At 35.4% G+C, this 20188-nt stretch overlaps 1 protein-coding gene across 1 annotated transcript in view; it reads right to left on the minus strand.

Annotated features, from left to right (window-relative positions):
* Positions 1-3503: 3503 nt before the first annotated feature.
* The window catches only part of PCDH11X (protocadherin 11 X-linked), a 513397-nt gene continuing 496712 nt past the window's right edge, over positions 3504-20188 (minus strand). The window contains exon 7 of the mRNA XM_052813538.1: positions 3504-8214. Within this exon, the coding sequence (XP_052669498.1) occupies positions 7823-8214 (392 nt within the window). The 3' untranslated portion in view covers positions 3504-7822. The remainder of the gene's footprint in view (positions 8215-20188) is intronic.

Raw genomic sequence — 20188 nt, forward strand, 5'->3', positions numbered from 1 at the left:
TTGAGGGAATTTCAGCCAAGCATTTCCAAAACAGTAATAGGCTTCAATAACTGCCTTTTGTAGACTGAAGTGACAGCTTTTGGGTTGGAAAATTTGATCTTTTCTTTAATATTCAGTAGTATTACACTGACAAAAATACATTTGTGATTCAATAGGCTGAAATCTGATAAAAACCATTTAAAAATCCAAATAGATTGATTGTGTGTAATCATTGCAAGAGAGTGAATTCAGCTAACAAAAGGGCTTTCTTACCATGCTTCACTGTGAAAATTTTACTTTTATATGAATATAGCTGTGCAGCACATTATTTGCAGCACATAAGCTGCAAATATGACCCTTTAGATTATTTTTCTGCATTTAAAATACTTGTTTAGAATTTCAGAGACTTGTTTCCTTTGCCAGTTTCTTCAGCATCGTTTTTATGAGCCAGTCAGCTCAGACAGTCTAATCTTTTTAGATGTCAAGGTCTTGTATTATGTTTCCTATGTTACCAGGCAGGCACAGTGCTAAATGTCTCCACTGCAATTAAAACAAACAAACAGCAACTTGTATCTGCCAAGACAGGCAGCTTTGACTTTGTGCACACCTACATAATATAATGAATAGTTTTAGATTACATATAGTAATTGGTGTGATGCTCAGTGATGACATTTGTCTCTTGTACATAGATGAACTTTGAAAACAAAGCAAATTAAATTGAGAGTGTGTATATTTATATGTAGATTGATTGCACATCTTTATTTTCTCATTGAACTCCAGTTTTTAAACCATTATGGTCCATTCCAGTCTCTCTAGTTAGAATCACTTGAAAGCATTAGCTCAGGCACAGCAACAGCAAAAGTCCCTTTATATTTACTAAAAATTAGCCTGTAGGCCTACCTGGTACAAGGGCCTTTTTAAATAGGCCTAAAAATATTGCAAGTATGTCATCTTTGCCATTACAGACCTTAATTATGTTGGTTTTAACAGATATTTTTATGCAAAACAAAAATTTACGTATCTACAAAATGTTAACTAATAAAATGAGCATTGCACTGCAAGTCTGCAGACAACCCAGTGTATCTTAGTGTATCTGTTAGCTGGAAAAATCACTCATTTTACCTGCTCGCCTGTGTTTTTATAGTATTTTTCCTAAAGCATTTAAAGTATTCACCTTCCACCCCCCCGCCCCGTGTGCCCACCCCACTTATAATCACTTCATTTTTCAGACTGATTTTAACTTTCCTCTGTTCAATTAGTCTCCTGAGAACTACACACTGGCTTATTGTAGTTCCATACACGTGTAAATTGAAGCTTGATCTACACAGCAGAGAGGTAAAAATACATCTTTTATAGAACAGGTGACATTTGGAAAGTTTAGACAAGCTTTTGGGTACAGTCTTTTATCATCTCTGATAAGTAAAAACAACTCGAGCTAAGTACAGGTTAAATTTCTCTTAGTTTAATCTCATTATGTTAAACAACTCTTTTACTACATACAGAACAGCTGCAGTAGCAATGAATAACTTCATTTCAGTGCCTTAGAAAATGTCTTTTTCTTTGCACATCCTACTCATCTGCTCTAGAACACATCACAGCTGGTGGCTTAAAGCTATGGGTTGAAGTCTAGTACAGTGCTTCCAGGCACTTCATTTATCTGTCTCTTTGATAGGTGTACATACTTTTCTTTTTTAAAATACAGAATTCTTAATCCTAGTGGAGAAAAAGTGTAAGAAGAGGTAGCATCAATTCCATAGTTAAAAGCTATCCAGAAAGCATGGACCTACAGATTTAAGTTCCTGCTTTGAATTGCTTTGGATTAAATATGAAGATAGTTTTCAGATCATAAATGCATTTACTGTTAGAACTGTAGTTTTAAGCATGAAATTAGCACCATCAGAAGACCTCTAAGTCACTAAAATGATAAAAATAAAAATGCAAAGACAAGGACAAAAAGATTAAAACTTGGAAAAATACTTGTTATTTGCAAGTGAAATCCATATGTACCTTCTTAAAACACGACTTTCACCACCATACGAGGGAGGAGAGCTGTCTTCTATTCACTGTAGAAAGTACCTTCTTGCTCATTTCCTTCTTCTGCTCGATACATAGCACTTCCAAGGAGGAGCAGACTGGCTGCTCTTCAAACTACAGCTCAGTCCTAAGGCCACACCTGGAAGAAACCTGAAGAAAAGGCAAGAACGCTAAATGATCATATGGGCAGCATATCTCCAAAATTGCCTGCTATTGGTAAACACATGTTCTTCTTTAAATAAATCCATGTGTACGTTGTAACAACGCATTACCTCACCACAAATGACCTTGCAGGAGGTCTTGGAGTCCATCTTACAGGTAAGAGATGTTTTTTGAACACTGCACCAGCCCTTCCTCAGTGCTGCAGTGCTTTGTGTAAAAATATAGCTGGGATTCAAGTACTTCCAACATGGCCAGAGAAGTGCTCCAGGCATTCCTTGGGCCACAGGGAGGAAAGCAAAAAGATGACTCCCAGGGAACACTATTTCTGCAATCCCCCTGCAGTTTTGAACAGTGACATCAATGCTGAAATTATGCACATCTTCAGATACCACATATTCCTGCCTTGCTCTATTATTCTGGTTTATCAGATCTCTGTGAAATTCCACGGTTTCATTGCCTCCTGAGGTTGCCCTTCAAAATATTACTGAGCCCAGCTTGAGAATTTACCATCCGAACCAGGGAAACCCTCCATCTCCAGAAGTTTTTATCCATTTTTTCTTGTTTTAATTTGTAGGCTGAATACATTCTTTAGAATAACAACTAATGTTTCAACAGTTGTTGTCGGTGAAGGAATATACTTGTGCGCAGTTTTGATGCCAAAATAAATATTATTTTCCTGCTTTAAAAGGTCCCACAGACAAGAAAGCTATGCTTGCAAAGCCATAACTGTGTCAAAGAATAAGATATTACTGCCTTAGTGTCAGGACAACTATCAAAAGAGTTGCTTTTAAAATATGGACTTAAATAATAGAGAAAAATGCATAAAATGTTGTTTCATTAGTTCCTCATTTGATGGTTATTTCATTATATCACATTCATGGTGAGAGGATAATCCCTTTAGCTCAACAACAACTTATTAACCATGTTCTCTCAATTAGAAATAGCTTATTTTCTAACAAAACAAACCCCATAAACACTCCTGCCTCCAGCTCATAATGATTTTCTATAAGTAAGTGTATCAGAGGCGTAGGAGGAGGAGGGAGCTTGGTATAAAAAGAAGTGACACTGAAATGGAAGATATTTCTGATAATATAAAGCTAGATTGCTGTACACATTGTGTGTGGATATTTACACTGTTTACCAAAAGCCTGCTACTCAGTTGCATGAAGCAACTGCAAATGAAGTTAAATTTTCTTGACTTTCTGACAGTTTGTGGCTTCATAAGGAAATGAGTTTTGGAAAGCTGGAAATGGGAGAGAAGTGTAGCTGGAGGAATACTTTTAAAACCCTTGTATTTCAGAAACATAAAACAGTGCAAAGGAGAAAACTGTTTTTGTGGATCTAGTTTATTAATAAGCATTGTAATTAACAAGACAACATGCTGTACAGAAACCTGAAATAGAACTACTGCAAATTTACTGGACTTTAAATGCTGCTGGACTGTAGTATATGATGTCCAACTGCATGATTTGTAAAGTGTGGTTAGGGCTGTTTCAATACACAGACATACACTGCTCACTCTCAGATTCTGTAGTATGCCATAGAGCAGGGAGATTTCCCAGAAATACAAACTCAAATATTTACAAGAAATCGTCAATCTCTTTCTTCACTAGGGATAACATAAGTTATACACAATTTTCCTATGTATACCAAATAAAATCTTTGCCTTCAACTTTACTTTGTGTCTGCACAAACCAATCCTTTCCTTTTTATTTATCCAGTTAAATAATGGTAGTAAACTGCAGTGCAATCTTTTAATTGATAATCATTCATTAAGGATTGGTATTAAAGCTGCAAAAGCAAAACTTGAGCGAACAAAGTCAAGTGTAAATTTTCAAGCTTTAAAAACTCAAACCTTATAAGCTTGAATCAAACAACCTTGAGCTAATCAACCATTACTGACTAGAAATTATTTAGGCCTACTGTCTATGGCTTGACCAAGCTGGAAGCAGGGTAATAACGGTAGCTCAGGGCTGATGGGGTTCCACACTGGATTACAGCTTGCTCAGAACACACCAGAGCAAACTTGCACTTCTCTTACAAAAAAACCCCAAACAGATCTATACACCCTGGGGCCGTAGGTCTCCAATACAAAGCGGCTGCTCTCCTCCAGCCCTACGCCAAGCAAAAAGACCTGGCTGGATTCAGAACCACATAACTAATGTTATGTCAAGCTAGCTGCTATGCTAACATTCATAAGCCCTCAGGTCCTATTAGCGTGGGCTCATTGCCATGATAATTAGCTAAATGACCTGCATCCGGCCAGCTCACAGCCCAGAGAGAGCAGGTGCTCTGTAGTCTCTGTCTGGCCAAGCAGACATGCCTAATTATTCTTTCTTTAAGTTACACTTTAGAATACAGCACACTTTAGGAAAACAAAGAAACAGCATATTTTGCTTCAAACAGTTTGACTTCAGTTCTTTAAGATTTTTTTTTAGAATTGGCTGCTTTACAATATGGAAAGAAGTATCTTTCGCTCTGCCACCGCTACCCATAACTTGGACGCAACACTTAGAAGTGCAACAAGCATGTACTGAGTTGGGGGGGGGCAATAATCTAGGCTAGACTGTGGGACACATTACTTTGAAGGCAAAGGTTTTCCTTTATTGTTACACTGTATGAAACAAATCTAATCATGTAACTACCATTTTACTGTATATTGTATATAGGATTGTTTTCTCCACAAATTGACACAAGTAAGATAAAATAAGTTAAATGACTAAAAAAAAATTACACAAAAAATATACAGTCTATGTACTAGATAAATTATTTATATATATGACAAGATGTGTAAAGAGTCTCTAGTAACGTTATTCCTCTGGATACTGACATGCCACTCGGAAAAATATTGCCTCAAATGCATAGTTTTATATATTAGATAGGTAATACGTAAAAATGAGGGAACCATTTAACTCCTGCTACAACGTGTATTTACAATTAATTGTTCTGTATCTCGTTGACAGAATTTTAGAATATCACAACACAATTTCATGGATATAACATTCAATACTTCCTATAATCAGATTCATCTTTACAATGCTTTTGTTTAAGCAATTTTTTGTTGTTGGTTGGTTTTGGTGTTTTGTTGGGTTTTTGTTTGTTTGTTTTCAAGAGAAAGGGGGATGGTTAATTGCTTCTGTACCTTAGGGGAAAAAAGCAAAAAAACCCAAACCCCTAAACATTCAAATGTGAAGTTTGTTGGTTTTTTCCCCCTACCTATGAAAAAACACTAATTCTGGTTCCTTTATCTTTTCCTACGAAAATCCTAAAATTGTGGAAATTAATTCTTTGCCAGGAAATTTCAGTTACAATTTTCAGCCAGAAAGGAAGTGTTGCAGGCAAAAAAACCTGAGAGTTTTCCAATGCAGCTGGCAATTCTGTAAACATTTGGTATGGCAGCCCTCTGTAAAAAAAACTAAAGTCTTCTGCTTACAATAGGAAGCGTTAGCTGTCAGCATTTTTCTAAATTTGCACAATTAATTTGTTTGGTAAATCTGTGTAAACTACAGATAAGCTTTTTTTTGCGTATCCCTGAAAAGGACTGCCGAATTTTCTCATTGTGATGTCTCCAAAGCAAACAACAAAGGGCTTTGTATATATTAGGTATGAATTAATTTGTCAAATTTTTAATTGTCCTGGAATTGGAAATGAGTTGTATCAGCTATTGTGTGTCAGTACCCAAAGGATTACTATTTTTTTCCAGGATTTACATGCAACTGGAAGCCGGTGTGCCACATCTTTTCTAAACATTACTGAAAACTACATTAAAAAAAAGAAAAGAAAAGAAGTACATCATTAGATAATCTGATGTTCATTAATTAAACCCTATCAGTAGGTTAAAAGTGAAGCTTCTTTTATTTTGCACATAAAATCTAAATGTGATTTGAATAGATTTACAGTGGGGACAGCGATATATAAAGCTACTTATACCTGCTGGGCACATAAGAGAAGCTCTTTTAGCATTCATTGGAAACCCTCAACAACTTGGACTTCTGTAAATTTTACAAGCAGCTAATATTACAGCATTTTTACACACAGTTTTGTTTATAAATTACAGATTTAAGTTACAATATGAAGCCTACATAGAATTCTATCCATAGGAAATATTCACACACTGTCTTTTTTCCCCCTCCATACAACTTCGATTGTCTCACTTAATGTAGCAATAAAACTAAACAAAGTTACGCAGTTTTTTAAAGCAAAAATTTCTTGGTATGTACATACTGTAAATGATAAAATGGCTAAACAGCAACAAAAGACTAGAAGGAAAATGTGGTTTTTCATCTAAGAAAGGAACTGCCTTTTCATCCACTGTAGAATTTACCAGCTTTTTTCTGCCACTATTAAGAATATATCCTCCAGTACACAGAACACTGAAAAAAATCCCTCATCTTTAAAGAGAATCATCTTGAGACTTTATCAAATAACATGATTGGGGTGTGTTTATGATTACATTTATCCAGCTTTCATTACCTAGATTCTTCTTTCTTTGCTGAGAACTGTCAGTCATTCTCTAATAAACTAACCCACAATGACGAGTACTCCAGCTAATAGGTTTGTGGTGAAGTAACTAATATTATAGCTAACCTTTTACTGAATACTTACATTAGGTGAATATAGCTGTAAAAAAAAGCCATATACATCACTATAATATTCTTTTAAACACCAGTAGCTTGCAGCCACATCACATCAGCCAAAAAAACTACCCCATTTTCCTACTGTTTTGAGCAGTGCCCATGTAATTTTCAACTAACAGGAACAGTAGCCAAAGCAAGCTCTGCAAGAAGAAAAAAAAAAAAAAAAGTTTTTTAAAAATTAGACTTATGGCTTGAAAAGCATAATATGTATCATTGTTTCTTGCATTATCATAGAAAGGAAAATCTTGGAAATTAAAAAAAGTTATTTATAATCTTTTTTCCAGTTTTGATATTGCATATCCTATTACTGTTGTGTTGTTTATTTCGCAAAGAAAAGCCTAGTTGGGAGCTTTCTATTTCATCTATTACATTCTTTCAAAGAATAAATACCTGCAGATTGAGCCAATAAAAATTAAAAGCAGTTGTCAATGTCTTTAAGTACATTTTCCTTCTTAGTTACATAGAAGATAAATTTTGGTGGAGAGATACACCATCCTTCTTAAGAATTAGATTTTAGGACCTTATTCATTCTATTATGTAAGGTAATCAAATGAGAAATTGCCCACTTGATCTCTATTGCTAAATGGAAGATGCAATCTATGAATATGCTATAAATGATAACAACAAAGAAAAATTTGAGTAATCTATATTTAGACTGTAATATTTCCCAAACTGTACTAAGAAATTGCTTTCAACAGGGAGGAAGAACTGCTGGCAGATAATTGCACTACGTGGCCCATATAAGAAACTGAACAGGATTTTGTGTTTTTCTTTTGATTGTTTCTGGGTTGTGGGTTTTCTTCCCCATTTTGTGGATTTTGCCAAGAACTATGGTAAATTTCTTTTAACTAAGTCCTAAGGATTTAGCTTTTCAATTTCAAATTTAGGATTCTATATACATAAATATTCACAAGCCTAACAAGTTTGTATACGCACTAAGAACAGTGTTAGGCTGTGACTATATACAGTCACACTTAAAGCCTGAAATAACGGATTTGTCAGATATGCATTTATAGCTGGTGCTCGTGTATAAACGTAGTGCTACTCCCAGACACCGGTGCCTGGTGGGACGCAGCGAAGCTTGCCAGAGGAATGACTTTGACAGGATCTTCGCTGGCGCAATGTCTTTCACAGGTGTTGTAGAACTGGGGCCTGGGCCCACCCTGGCCTTTGTCAGTGTCGTCCTTTGGAAGGGGCCTCCCAAGAGTGTGTCGTCCCTCAGGCCTGGCTCCTCGGCCCCAGCCTTGCTGGAAGCCAAACGATGGCAAAGGGGTGTTGGACTGCTGATACTGTGTCAGAGAAGGTGGCATCCAGCAGTTGTCAGAATGGCCTAGGATGAGACACTCCTGCGTGCAGGTTTCGGAGGCTTCAGCCAGGGCTTTCTGGAGGTTGACTTCGATGGCTGGGAGGATGGAAAAACACAAGACGTTATCAGAGGTCTGAAGACCTGGAAGTGCACAGGGAATCAAGGTTAACAAAGCAATCCCAGTTCCGCAATAATGGCCACAGTTTGGAAAGAAAATACCTCCAGGTGTACAACTTAAGTGAAGGTTTAGATGTTTGCGAGTTTGGGGCCCGCGGTGTTGTCATTGGCTAGCATCAGAAAAAAGGTAACGTTTAATCAACAGATGATAACCAGCATTACAGCTATGCAACTAAAGCCCTTATACATTCTACTTTACAATGACCTTTTCACTTTTTGAAATTGTCATTTGTGTAATAAAGCTAAAAGCTTTCTAATAATCTAATACCATAATTCTATATGTTTGCATACAACTACTTGAAAAAAATTATTAAAATTAGGATTTTTTTTTAATGTTCTCTTAAAACTGGATTTTTGGATTGTTTTGCTTTGCTTAAGGCAAAATAAAATTAATTTGGACACATAGCCAAGGATGGTACATTGGCTTCAAAGATGCACTCAAGAGCTTTAAGAATGAAAGACAGTATAACAGCAATTTTAAAGAGAATTGATTTCTCCATGCATTCAATACTGGAAACCTTGAAAAATCAAAGGGTAATAGCAAAAGAAGCTGTAACCTCTGTAGTTTACTAGTAATCGAACCAGATTTCTTCAGTAGATGCAAGGTTTGTGCCCTTGAAAAAGGATTATAGAAATTTTAATTTGTTCAAAGGCAAAGTAAACTACTAAATCTGAAAGATGTAATTTGCAATACATAAACAATCTTGACCAGTTTCATTTTAACTGTGGCTTTACCATGTTGTGTAAACTCAAACTAATAGAATTAAACTTTTACATATCATTCCTTGAAATAGTTTTCATATTATACGTGTTAATTTTATATTCTCTTGCTGTGTACATGGTTTAAATACATCAGGAACAAAGAAGAGTGTCTGATTAGATATTTTGCTGTGTTGTCTTCACAAAACTTTCCAATGAAAGATACGTACGTATTTTTAATATCTTTCTTCATGAAAATAACATTTAAAATTGGATTCTGGCTCATAACCACTGGAGAAGGTATGCCGCTAGGAATTACTTATAGCAATACGAGTTCTGAGTAGGAGCCTCTCACCCTCTGAGCTTTGTGTTTATACACATGCTGCACTTCTGTTTTAATAAATACTTTGCATGTTGAAATCTGTGTAAAGCTACAAAGCACAAATACATATTTCCATGTTACATCTCAATACAAATGAATTAAGTTTTTCCTTCAGGCACTGAAATATATAATGCTGCTGTCCAAAATACAGGATACATCTTTTTTAAATCTATCACGTTTAAGTAGACAACTGGTTGCTTGTTGTATCATGAATGCTACATTCTTGATTATTTCTCCTTAAGTACGTTGTATGAGTATGTGCCAGTTAGAGAAATTATTGTTTGTAAATGCTATTTTGCCCTATTACTGGCATTTCAACATGCCTTCAGTCATTTTGTCTCAGTATTTTTCAATGTAATCCTGACAAAGCTTTGGCACCTTGCTGTTGAAATACTAATCCAGTTTTGATGGGCAGTAGGAGACATAAATATGGAAATAGTTCAGCAGAGGCAATAGTTTCTGAAAAAAAAGTTACTACTGGTAGATTAGTCTAATCTTTCTGTGTCCTACTATCTGCTATTAGAGACATAAATCTGAGTATATAGAAGTCTTGTTAAGCTCTTTAATTATCCAGGTTTGCTTGTCTTCTGATCAAGGCAATTCATTGAAATCAGGTACAACCTTGACAGAGTGTTGAGTTATCCCTGGTTTATACAGAAACTGATCTTTTTTGTATTTATTAAAAATATCTTTTTGATACCCAGTACCTTGGTGTTTCTTTCTATCTTGAGGCTTTCTAATTGCTCTTAAAATGCTATTAATTCAGTTAAACTAAAAAACACACAATTGTTTATTTGGAAATAATACTTATGCATTTCTAGCTCTTCACAGCAAGCCATTACAGTACTTATATTGTACTATCTGTCTCAAACTTCAGTGAGAGTAAACAAAGCTAAACCATCAAAAGAAGCGTTTGGCAATAAAAACATATAAGCTTTAGACAAGCCAACTGCAGAAATAAAAGGTCACTTATAAAACATTCTCTACACCATCTCGACAGATCAGTAGGACACTAATTTTGTGCCATGTGTTGCCAGACTACCTGTAGACTTGGAACATGTTATCATGCTAAGAACATTGTCAGAATGACAGTCTTGTTTATTCTGTTAATAAAGAGATATTTTAATCTGAGTTTTAGCTTTATCAAAAAAAATTAACAAAAAAACCCCCAACAACTTTAGAACAATCCTGGGCATAATCATAAGTTATGAATACAAATTATTTTTTGGCTTTGAGCTGGGGTTTTGTTATACAACAGTCTGCCAATGCAGGATTGTTTAGAAGATGCACCTTTTGTAGCAGTCATAATCTTTCTTTCAATGTTGGTATTTGGTACATGTAATCTTGATTGTCAGAGTATGTTTTTCATCACTGCTTAGGATTAATAACATGTAAAATATACAGTTTTCCTTAACTTTGAAAAGACCCTTTTCTACTGAGCACCTCTGCAGTGTTGCAGAACAGGAAATAAAAAGTATTTAGCAAATACAAGTACTTCTCTGTATGATGTCTGACTCAATTTTTTTCCAACAGTAACAGCCAAGTTTTGTTTTATAATATACTGCCTTCATTTAAAAAAAACCCACAACCTTAAAAAAATAAAATCAATGATAACCTTAACCTCTTTAAAAGGTAACTCTTTAAAAGGAGTACAATTTTTTTCTTTAAAAAATAATAATACACCTTTGTGGGTTTTTTAATCCAAATCACCTGTGTATAGGCCACAGCATCAGTGCAACCCTGAGGCAGTCTTTAGAAGACTGGGTATGCTGTAGGAAACCAAATTAACTAAGGATGTTACAATGAATATAGTGTGAAGCAGGCAAGGTCCCTAATATCTGCATTTAAAGGAAACTTAGAAAAACCTCATCAACTAATCTGCTGCAGTAAATAGTACTAGCAGGGATAATTGGGATGCAAAACAGTTTCTGTCTGGCATAAAGTAAAAATAAATAAAATCAGCAGTGTGAAATACTATGTTTTTAGCACAATGAAGTAAAAATGACTGTTGGAGCATAATTCACCTGTTTTTGAATGAACCTAGAACAAAATGTAGGAGGTTTTCTGCATGAATATTCACCAGGCATCATCTTTTTTGCCTGCTCTTCCAGGCCATGAAATGTAGCTTCCTTCTGTCAGTCTAATTCATTCTCTATTTTCCTAACATATCATTTTCCTGCTTCTTTAGCACCTGAAATCCTTCTAAATAGCTACTTAGTGCTGGCATTGCACTGTCATCTAAACTATGCTTTACTTATTAAAAATACATGTTTAACAATTCCCTATTTTATTAGAGAAGAGCGCTTTATGTCAGCAATGTATTATTCTAATGGTGCCAACTTAACAATAGAATGCAGCTGATTTCCAAATACTCTGTTACAGACTTAACATGCAAAGAGGTCACTGTAACTAGCACTGAGATGTTGGCCTCAGCACCCTGTCTGGCTTTCCCTCCACCACTTGCTGCCTACTTTAAACACAGGATTCTCTGGCTGGCTCAGCTGAGCATCCCAGAGGACCATCTGAGGTCACCAGCAGCTGAGCGAGTGTGAAGTTCAGTGCTCAAGTGGCCATTTATCAGAGGCTGTGTAAATTGACCATGGCATTTTCTAGCTGCTCCTCTTCAAGCTTCTTTCCATTTTGCATCCTTGCAAATCATTGCTAAATGTGGGTGAAAATAAAATTTTCGGAGCCCTTCTCTCTCATTCGAAAGTAGTAATGTAGGCAATTATTCTGCATAGTCCGGTAAGTACTCAGTGGTAGGAAACATCTGTGACATCTGCCTCTACCAATCAAGTAAAAGGACGTTCCTGCTGTCTCTGATTATTTTCAGAAGAAATGATGATTTTCGCTACTGAAATTCAGTGTCTAGTAACATCTTCTCACATAAGATATGACAGGTTTATAAATAGAAATAGAAGTGTACATATCCCCCATGTATTATGAATAAACAATCCATTCCGTCGAACTCTTACCAGTCTACCTCATTTCTTACTTCACTCAGTAATAAACCCTTAATTTTATGTATTTTTTTCATACTACATGGAGACGCTTCAACCATGATATACAAGTAATATGAAAGAGATTTTTTAATTCATAGAACAGATCACACTCATGCACATGTGAGTTTACCACTTTGATTTGAACTCCAGATTGTTTTAGGAATGAAACTATTTTTTAAATTGTCTGCCTCAGAACTAAGAACATTTTTAAAGAATGTGTCTGTCAGCTCTTATGAAATGTTTAGATCAGAACTGTCAAATATAACTAAAAGCACAATAGTTAAAAGACTTTCTTCATTGTTCCACAGTCTTTATCATTTATAGGTCAAAGCAGTTTTCAGTAAGAATATTTACTTTCACTTAAGAAAACATGGAATTCCAACCTTGCCAGGTAGCTATCCTTCTGTCAAAACAATTATAAAAAAATACCATTTGATACTTTTTTCCTGTTTGTTTTCATTAGAGACTTTCTGTAGTTCTAAAGTCTGTGTAGGGTTTTATCAATAGTAAATAAAAATGTTGGTTATTATCTTTGCTTTTGGGGGATGAAAGCTGAAGAACTCTGCAATGCTACTGTCCCTCTCAGTCTGCAAAACTTGTGGCACAGTACTGCCTACTTTGGCATTTCCAGCTTTATGTTCCAGTTTTAAGAATATTTCTCATAGAGAATTCTCAAAGGAAGACAGGCTGTTAGTACGACTGTGTTATCAGCAGCCTCAGAATGTTGAAAAGTTAGAATCATAGAATTATTTAGGTTGGGAAAGACCTTTAAGATCATTGAAGCACATACTTGGTGTATACATGATACACTTTCTTTTCTACCCCTATGCCTCTCCTCCATTCGCAAAAGGGAGACATACTACTAAGACAACATCAAGAGGGCTGGTTCCTTTCTCAGTCTGCCATGAAAGTCATCACTTGCATCACGGAATCATGGAAAGACTTTGGCTGGAAGGGACTTCTGAAGATGTCTGGTCTAACCTTCTGCTCAAAGCAGGATATCTTGGTCAAAACAGAAGACAACGGTTTTTCCAAAAGTTTAGGCCAAACTTTCAGAATTGCACATATCCCTTTAAAAAAATCTGAATGCATGTGTTAAAAGGGAGATGTGCATTTCTAAGAGTTGAACGATCAAGAATATGACCTCCTGGAGAAGCCTTAAAACATCTCCACCTTTATCCACATGTGTAATAATGATCAAAAGGCATTTGTAAATGTATTCATTAGCAAAGTACTCGGATTCATTAGAAGTTCAAAAACTGTCAGACTGCACTGTATCGATGCAGGCTTAGGGGCTTATAAATTGTGCAAAGAAAATTTCAAAAAATTCAAAAAAAAAAAAGAAAAGAAAACAACTTAGAATATAGAGTGCTTGAATTTTGAAGCCATGTAGCTGAAGTCTTAATGAAAAGCCAGCATTGAATTTGACACATTTTGGATGCAAACCATCCAGTGTTACATTTAGAGCACTCTTGTTTCATAATAAAGCAAGCAACAATTAGCAAGCAATTAAGCAAATTGCCCATAATTATGCCATTGCTGAGCTATTTTTCATATTTTCACAACACAGCACATATATGAATACATGGCTTGCAGTGCCAATGCTATTCTGTCAGCATCCAGAAGTGCCTCTCATTTACTGAAGCGTTTCATATTAAACAGCTCCCATCGCACTTTCAGTGCTCTCTGCTCAGCGGGAACCCACCAGAGTGATGAAGATGACAACCTTATACTACTCATCTCAGCCAAGAGCTCCTAAGGAATGGGTCATGTCCCCCCATTTTTTTGCCCATGTGTATTTACTAAATGTGCTACTAAATCTAAGCAGGAATTCAAGCATAATATAGGGAAATTATAGTCTGGAATTACCCTGGTGACCAAAAGTGGCCACTTGGGTAACATCATTTAGCCGTCTCCACTATATGAGGAGAACAGAAATGACATTAACAATAAAAAAGGGAGGGAGAATAGTTGTTAATGTAAACTGGGTTACTTTAATAAGGTCAGGAGCAAGAAGCTTAAATGCAGAAACCCTAAATAACTGCTGCTATAATATACTCTACTTTTTTTTGGTTTAATAATAAAATGCCTTTGGGAGAAGTTTCCTATGAATATTTTATTTCCTGTATATGTCTCAATAAATTAAAAACCTAAAAGAGTTACTTAAGTTCTAGCCTTGAAACCTTTTTATTCAAAGAACAAGTAGGACACACCACTTCCTTTAGTTTTCAGCTGTGTGTACAGAGCTTGCCTTGCTTGTGAGAAATCACACTCAGAGGAAGATTGATCCTCCAGATGTTCTAACTGAGGAATCAACATGCATGCAGGAAATCACACATTTCATTTTACCTAGGCTTGCCAGATTGTACTGGATAACTTGCAAGTATAAGCTCTGCTTCCATTCCAGTAAACACAGTTTATATCCTAACAGCCACGGTTTTAATTTGAACTTAATCCTAAAAACTGCCATAAGTTAGGTTTATTATAAAATCCCAATGGTAGGAGGTGTGAGTATTTTGCACCTGGCTTCAATTAGTCAAGCAAACATTATCAAAGATGGCTGGGGAAAGGTGGTGAGGAAGAAGACAGGGAGTGGACGAAGTATCAGGGCAAAAGAGACAGCATATGGTAATTCCTGTATAATTAACTACACTTGTGAAGTGAAGTGAATCTTTCCTTCACAAATAATAGCCATATAAATAAAGCACATTAATCTTTCATTAATTCATCTCTTACTGTTATTCTGACTAGAATTTCAATCTTATATTAATCAAAACCAAGAAATGGTCTAAAAGCAATGGTCCCGTAAAAAGTTCAGTTTCAGTAATTGCTGTTTTCCACAGGAAGAGATTTCATCAAAAAAACCCCAAGCCCCCAAACCCCCTGCAACCTCCTCTGTTTCAGCCTAATGAACGCGGGCGTGACAGTGTTGTAGAATATGTGGCACTGACCCTTATTGCTTCAACAGTCCAACTGGATTCATCTTGAATGTCTGTGGTTTTGTTGCTAATTATGGCAAAACAAATATGGTAATTTGCAAAGGACACATGTTTCTTAGCCTATCAAGTGTATATTGAGTTATCAATGAGAATTTTAACCATAACTTCTAAAGTATAATGACCATCTAAAATGAATAGCCTAAAATCTAGTATATTGATTACAGTACTGGGTAATACAACGTGCTTTATTTAATATTTAATTAACTGCTTCACATTTGTACTGAAGCTTCTTAATTATTAATACATGGTTCATTATTTAACACAGAATATAAATTTAAATTCAAATCAATTAAACAAGGTGAAACTACATAGTGAAAAGTGGTTTATCCTCCAGCAATAACCTTCGACCTGGAAACATAGTAAAGAGTGAAATTTGCATTTCTTCCCCATACCTGAGAAGACTATGCATTTTAGGTGATATATATTAAGCTCTTCTACTGATGTAAAGTTTCTGTAATAAACCCAACACCGTACAGAAATATGCTGGATGAAAAAGGGCTTCAGCTGTCACTTTTCAGCTGGTGCCTGAAAGAGGAAACATCTTCAATATAAGTTTTCAGTAGGGCATTGGTAACACAACAAACTTTCTCTCTTGATGTGTAAAAATTCCTTTTAAGCCTCACAAGATACAACTCTTACTCGCAGTAAGGGAAACAAGAGTCTATGGACAGTTGTAGCGACCCAGCAATTAACACCCTGGAATGACTGCTTCTTCAAGGAACATCTTTAAGTGGTGGGCTGGCCCCAGCCAGCAGCTAAGCACCGCACGGCCGCTCGCTCACTCCCACCTCCTCAGCGGTATCGAGAGCACTGAAAACCTTCTACCTTCTCTGGAAGGTGAGCTGTGCTTATCAATGCTACCTGTTACAGTGACGAGGAAAACAGTGTAGTCACGTTAGCTTATCTCCAAGCATTATTAGAGAGTGTGAAGCAGTGAGTACAACACTACTTTCAGTAAATACTCCAATATGATGATGTTTCTAAAGCCTTATTGCTCACACGTGTGTATACACATATATAAACTAGTTTTAAGCTTTCTTAAATATCCTTAAACATTACTTGAAATATGAGATGCAGGAGATCTATGAAGAATAGTATATCTCAGATGAACTTCTAGAGATTAACTTTCAAATGCTCGGTAGAAGTTGCTCTTAAACGTGCAAGTGGAAGTCATCTCAATGTTAGACAAGCTCTGCTCTGCTGTGCCTGTTGCTTCTCTGGGAATTAGCACCCTTTGGCTATTTCCACCTAAAAAGTTACTTTTACCATTTAACTGTCTAAATGGTACTAGAAAAAAGTTAAAAAATACCTATAAAATATAATCAACAAGATAAAAACTGGAATAGAAATAATGATTATATATTTTTTTATATATTTCTTTATATATATTTCTTCATATATTATATAATATATATAATATATATTATATATATTATCATAATGCAGGCATATTGTTTAACTTAAAAAAGTGATCTAGTCAAACATGTTAAAACAGAATGGGGGCTAATTGACAGAAAAATCACTTAACCAATACGACGTAGCTCTGTACACTCTGAAATACCATCTATCTCTCCTTTTAGTGATTGAATCGTTATTCAAATACCTCATTAGGAATGTATATGACAATCCATTACCACCAATTAAACAGATGTGTATTTGCTTAAATTCATTTATTTATTTAATCCAGAGTCAGTTCAACATAGTATGTTCTTTCATTTAATTCATCGTTGAGGAGAATCTTTTGCCTGTGGGTTTGCTGGGGAATTTAGGGGCACATCAATACTATTTTAAGAGGCACTGAACATGTTAAAAGGATAAAACAAAGTGAGAAAATATATTATATCATGGAAATATGGCCATTACTATACTTTCCCCATAGAAGCAGGAAAAAAATACATTAAAACAATACAAAGAGCTTGAGATTTTTTCTGTGTGGAAGGGTTGTTTGTCTGAAACTATAAAATGAGCAGTCTTCAAAATACAGTTTTCTATAGCTAATCCTTAGAAAAAGAAATTAACTTAGCAGTAATTTCTACTGATAATTTTTAACATCTGTTCTCTCTCTCCTTCAAACCTAGCTAAAGAGGTTGCTCGGTTTCATTCACACTTGCATTCAAATATATATAGAAGGTTGAAAAAAGAAAATTCCTGCTTAAAATATCTACAGTGTAAGTATACAGAATATAATATCATACTCAGTTTTTAAGGTTTAAGTTTTAAATAAAATTTTGTGTGTGTGTGAAGGAGACATGGTTTACTGATTTTACTATAAATCACTACGTATCTTGAAAGGGTGAAGATTTGTAAAGAGAACTAAGAATCACTGAATCTACATAAACTCATTTAGTGCACAAACGGCAGCAAATACGCTTCTTAAGCTTAGGCTGCGGACATCATAATAAAAAAATCAATTACCTTTTGTGGTTCTCTGGCTAAAGAACAAAGATCTGGGCTTGGAGAGAGAAAAAAGGATAAACTTCAAAAAGATAAGAAGGGAACAGAATTTGTAGGTGGAATAAGGTCAGTAGCATTTACTCTTGGTAACAGACCTACATGAAAATATTAGTATACTCTCATACTACTCTAATAATGAATTCTAACAATTGTGGCGATAAGCAGATCAGGTGAGTCATCCTCAGCACAATGTGGAATACAGGCAGAGGGATGAAGAAGGGGACAAGCCGAAGTTCATTTTCAGTTATGTTTGAGATACCTCACATACGGCAACTCCTTCAAGGGATTGGTGTGGGATAAAAGACCTACAGTTCTGCTTCAAATATCTGTATTTACACCCTTTATTCACTTCAGTAAGAGTTTCTTGATGTATCTACATGGCAAATGGGGCTCTGTTTTCTTTTTCTTGACATTACAGTAAAAATAAAGAAAAGTTTGATCTGAAATAGAACACTAAAAAATTCTTTTAAATTAAGTAATTGAACAACTGTGGGCAATTGTTCATGGTTCAGACACTTTAATGAAATGTTAATTTTCAAAATGAAACCATAAAACCCCCAAATGCTAAGTAAGCTAGTAAACATATCTTTCCTGTGATAACTTAAGAGCTAGACAATAAAAGATGTTTTGAAATTGTGTTTTCATCAGATATACACAAACAGAAATTTAAAGTCAAAGGCCACTAGAGCAGCAAACAAAATAAACCTACAACATTCTAAAAATACTCTATGGCTTTTATGCTGTGACTCCAATTGCATTTCAAGAAAAAAAAAAAAAGCATTTTTCTTTGTTAGAATATAAACAAAAAATGATTTGGTTTTATTATGAATACCCCGACTTTATTTATTTTGTGAATATTTCTAAACATTTTTACAATATTCATCTATGCTGATACCTAAGTAACACACTATGCTTATTTGAGTGCTGATAGATATTACATTTGACTGGACCATCAATAATATTAAATCTATTTATTCCAGTTGAATATATAAGTAAAGCTCACTGAAGTTTTTTTGACAAAACAATTTCCCATCAAAAACGTAGTTTCAAAGTGCAACTCTTGTGACACTGTTGATTCAAATGACATTTGTATACAAACTAATAGTTTCCATTTTCTCTATTAATTTTATTTTCATTTATATTTTTTAAATATGAGAATCCTTAATGTTTCAACGTTATGCAGAAATAACATTATTGAAAGGAAATGTTCTCATTTCTCCAAAGCTTTTGCTCAGATTTTCCATTTCACAATAAATTTCAAGTTCAGATTGTGATTCTGAAAAACAACACTGCTTGCATTTCATGGCATGTCTGCAACACGGTCTAACACGATCCACAACCATTTCCCTTTTCTAAATTCCCTGCAACTCCCTTACCATTACTACAGAAGAACAAGCCTTGGGCTCCACCTAAAAACTTGAAAATCCTGAATTACAAGTAATTAGGATAACTATTGCAGGGCCAAGAGGGCACACTTTTTAATTCCCCTAAAGTGTCCAGTACCATGTCGGTGCCGTTGTGCTCATTAGATTCCTTAATGACAATCCACAACCTTGCGGAAGGACAGACTGGAGGAGTAAAACTTTGCCGTTTCCTATCTCCACAGAACAAAAGGATTCCCCTCCTGCAGCTTTTGTCCTCCGCAAGAGGACAGCCCTCCATATGGCTGCAGCTCAGGCGGGTTTTTCTCTTGGAAAACCCTCTGAACCACAGACTCCTTGATGACTAGACAACATTTTCTAACCAATTTTTCACAGCAGTTTTCTGTCATTACCACTTTGTCAATCTGCCATGGACGACCCTCAGTGGAACCACATAGCTACTCATCCCTTTGACAAAGACCCCAAAAAGTGTGAATACATGGAAAGGACCATGTTTGATTAACAACTTTGCGATTGCTGTAAAAATGAAATTTGAAAGGTAATAATTACATTTGTAATTACTTAGGTCTAAATCTCTTACGTTTCCTACTCCCTCTAATTCTGGGCAGCTGGAGCAATGACTCATTAATAATAATAAAGTCATTTAACCCTGCAGGCACATTACAAGGAGAAAGATGTCATTTGTCACCAACGCAAATAGAACATTCACTGAAGGATACAGAAAGACCACTATTTCATATTTATTGCAAATGATAAAAGGGGCATTTTGCACTCATTCTCACCATGACATCCCAATCTGCTTTTTAATTATCAGCAAACATAAGGGGACAGCATACAACATATGAGGGACTACTAATAATGTATTGTCCTGCAGTGACATTTCCATAATCACTTTAAATCTACCCTATACATATGTACTAGTTAAAGCTTTCAGCTCATGTAATCATACCCCCTAGTAAGGAATGAATTATCCTT

Source organism: Harpia harpyja, chromosome 18 (assembly GCF_026419915.1).
Source record: "Harpia harpyja isolate bHarHar1 chromosome 18, bHarHar1 primary haplotype, whole genome shotgun sequence".
In the NCBI taxonomy this organism is placed as follows: domain Eukaryota; kingdom Metazoa; phylum Chordata; class Aves; order Accipitriformes; family Accipitridae; genus Harpia; species Harpia harpyja.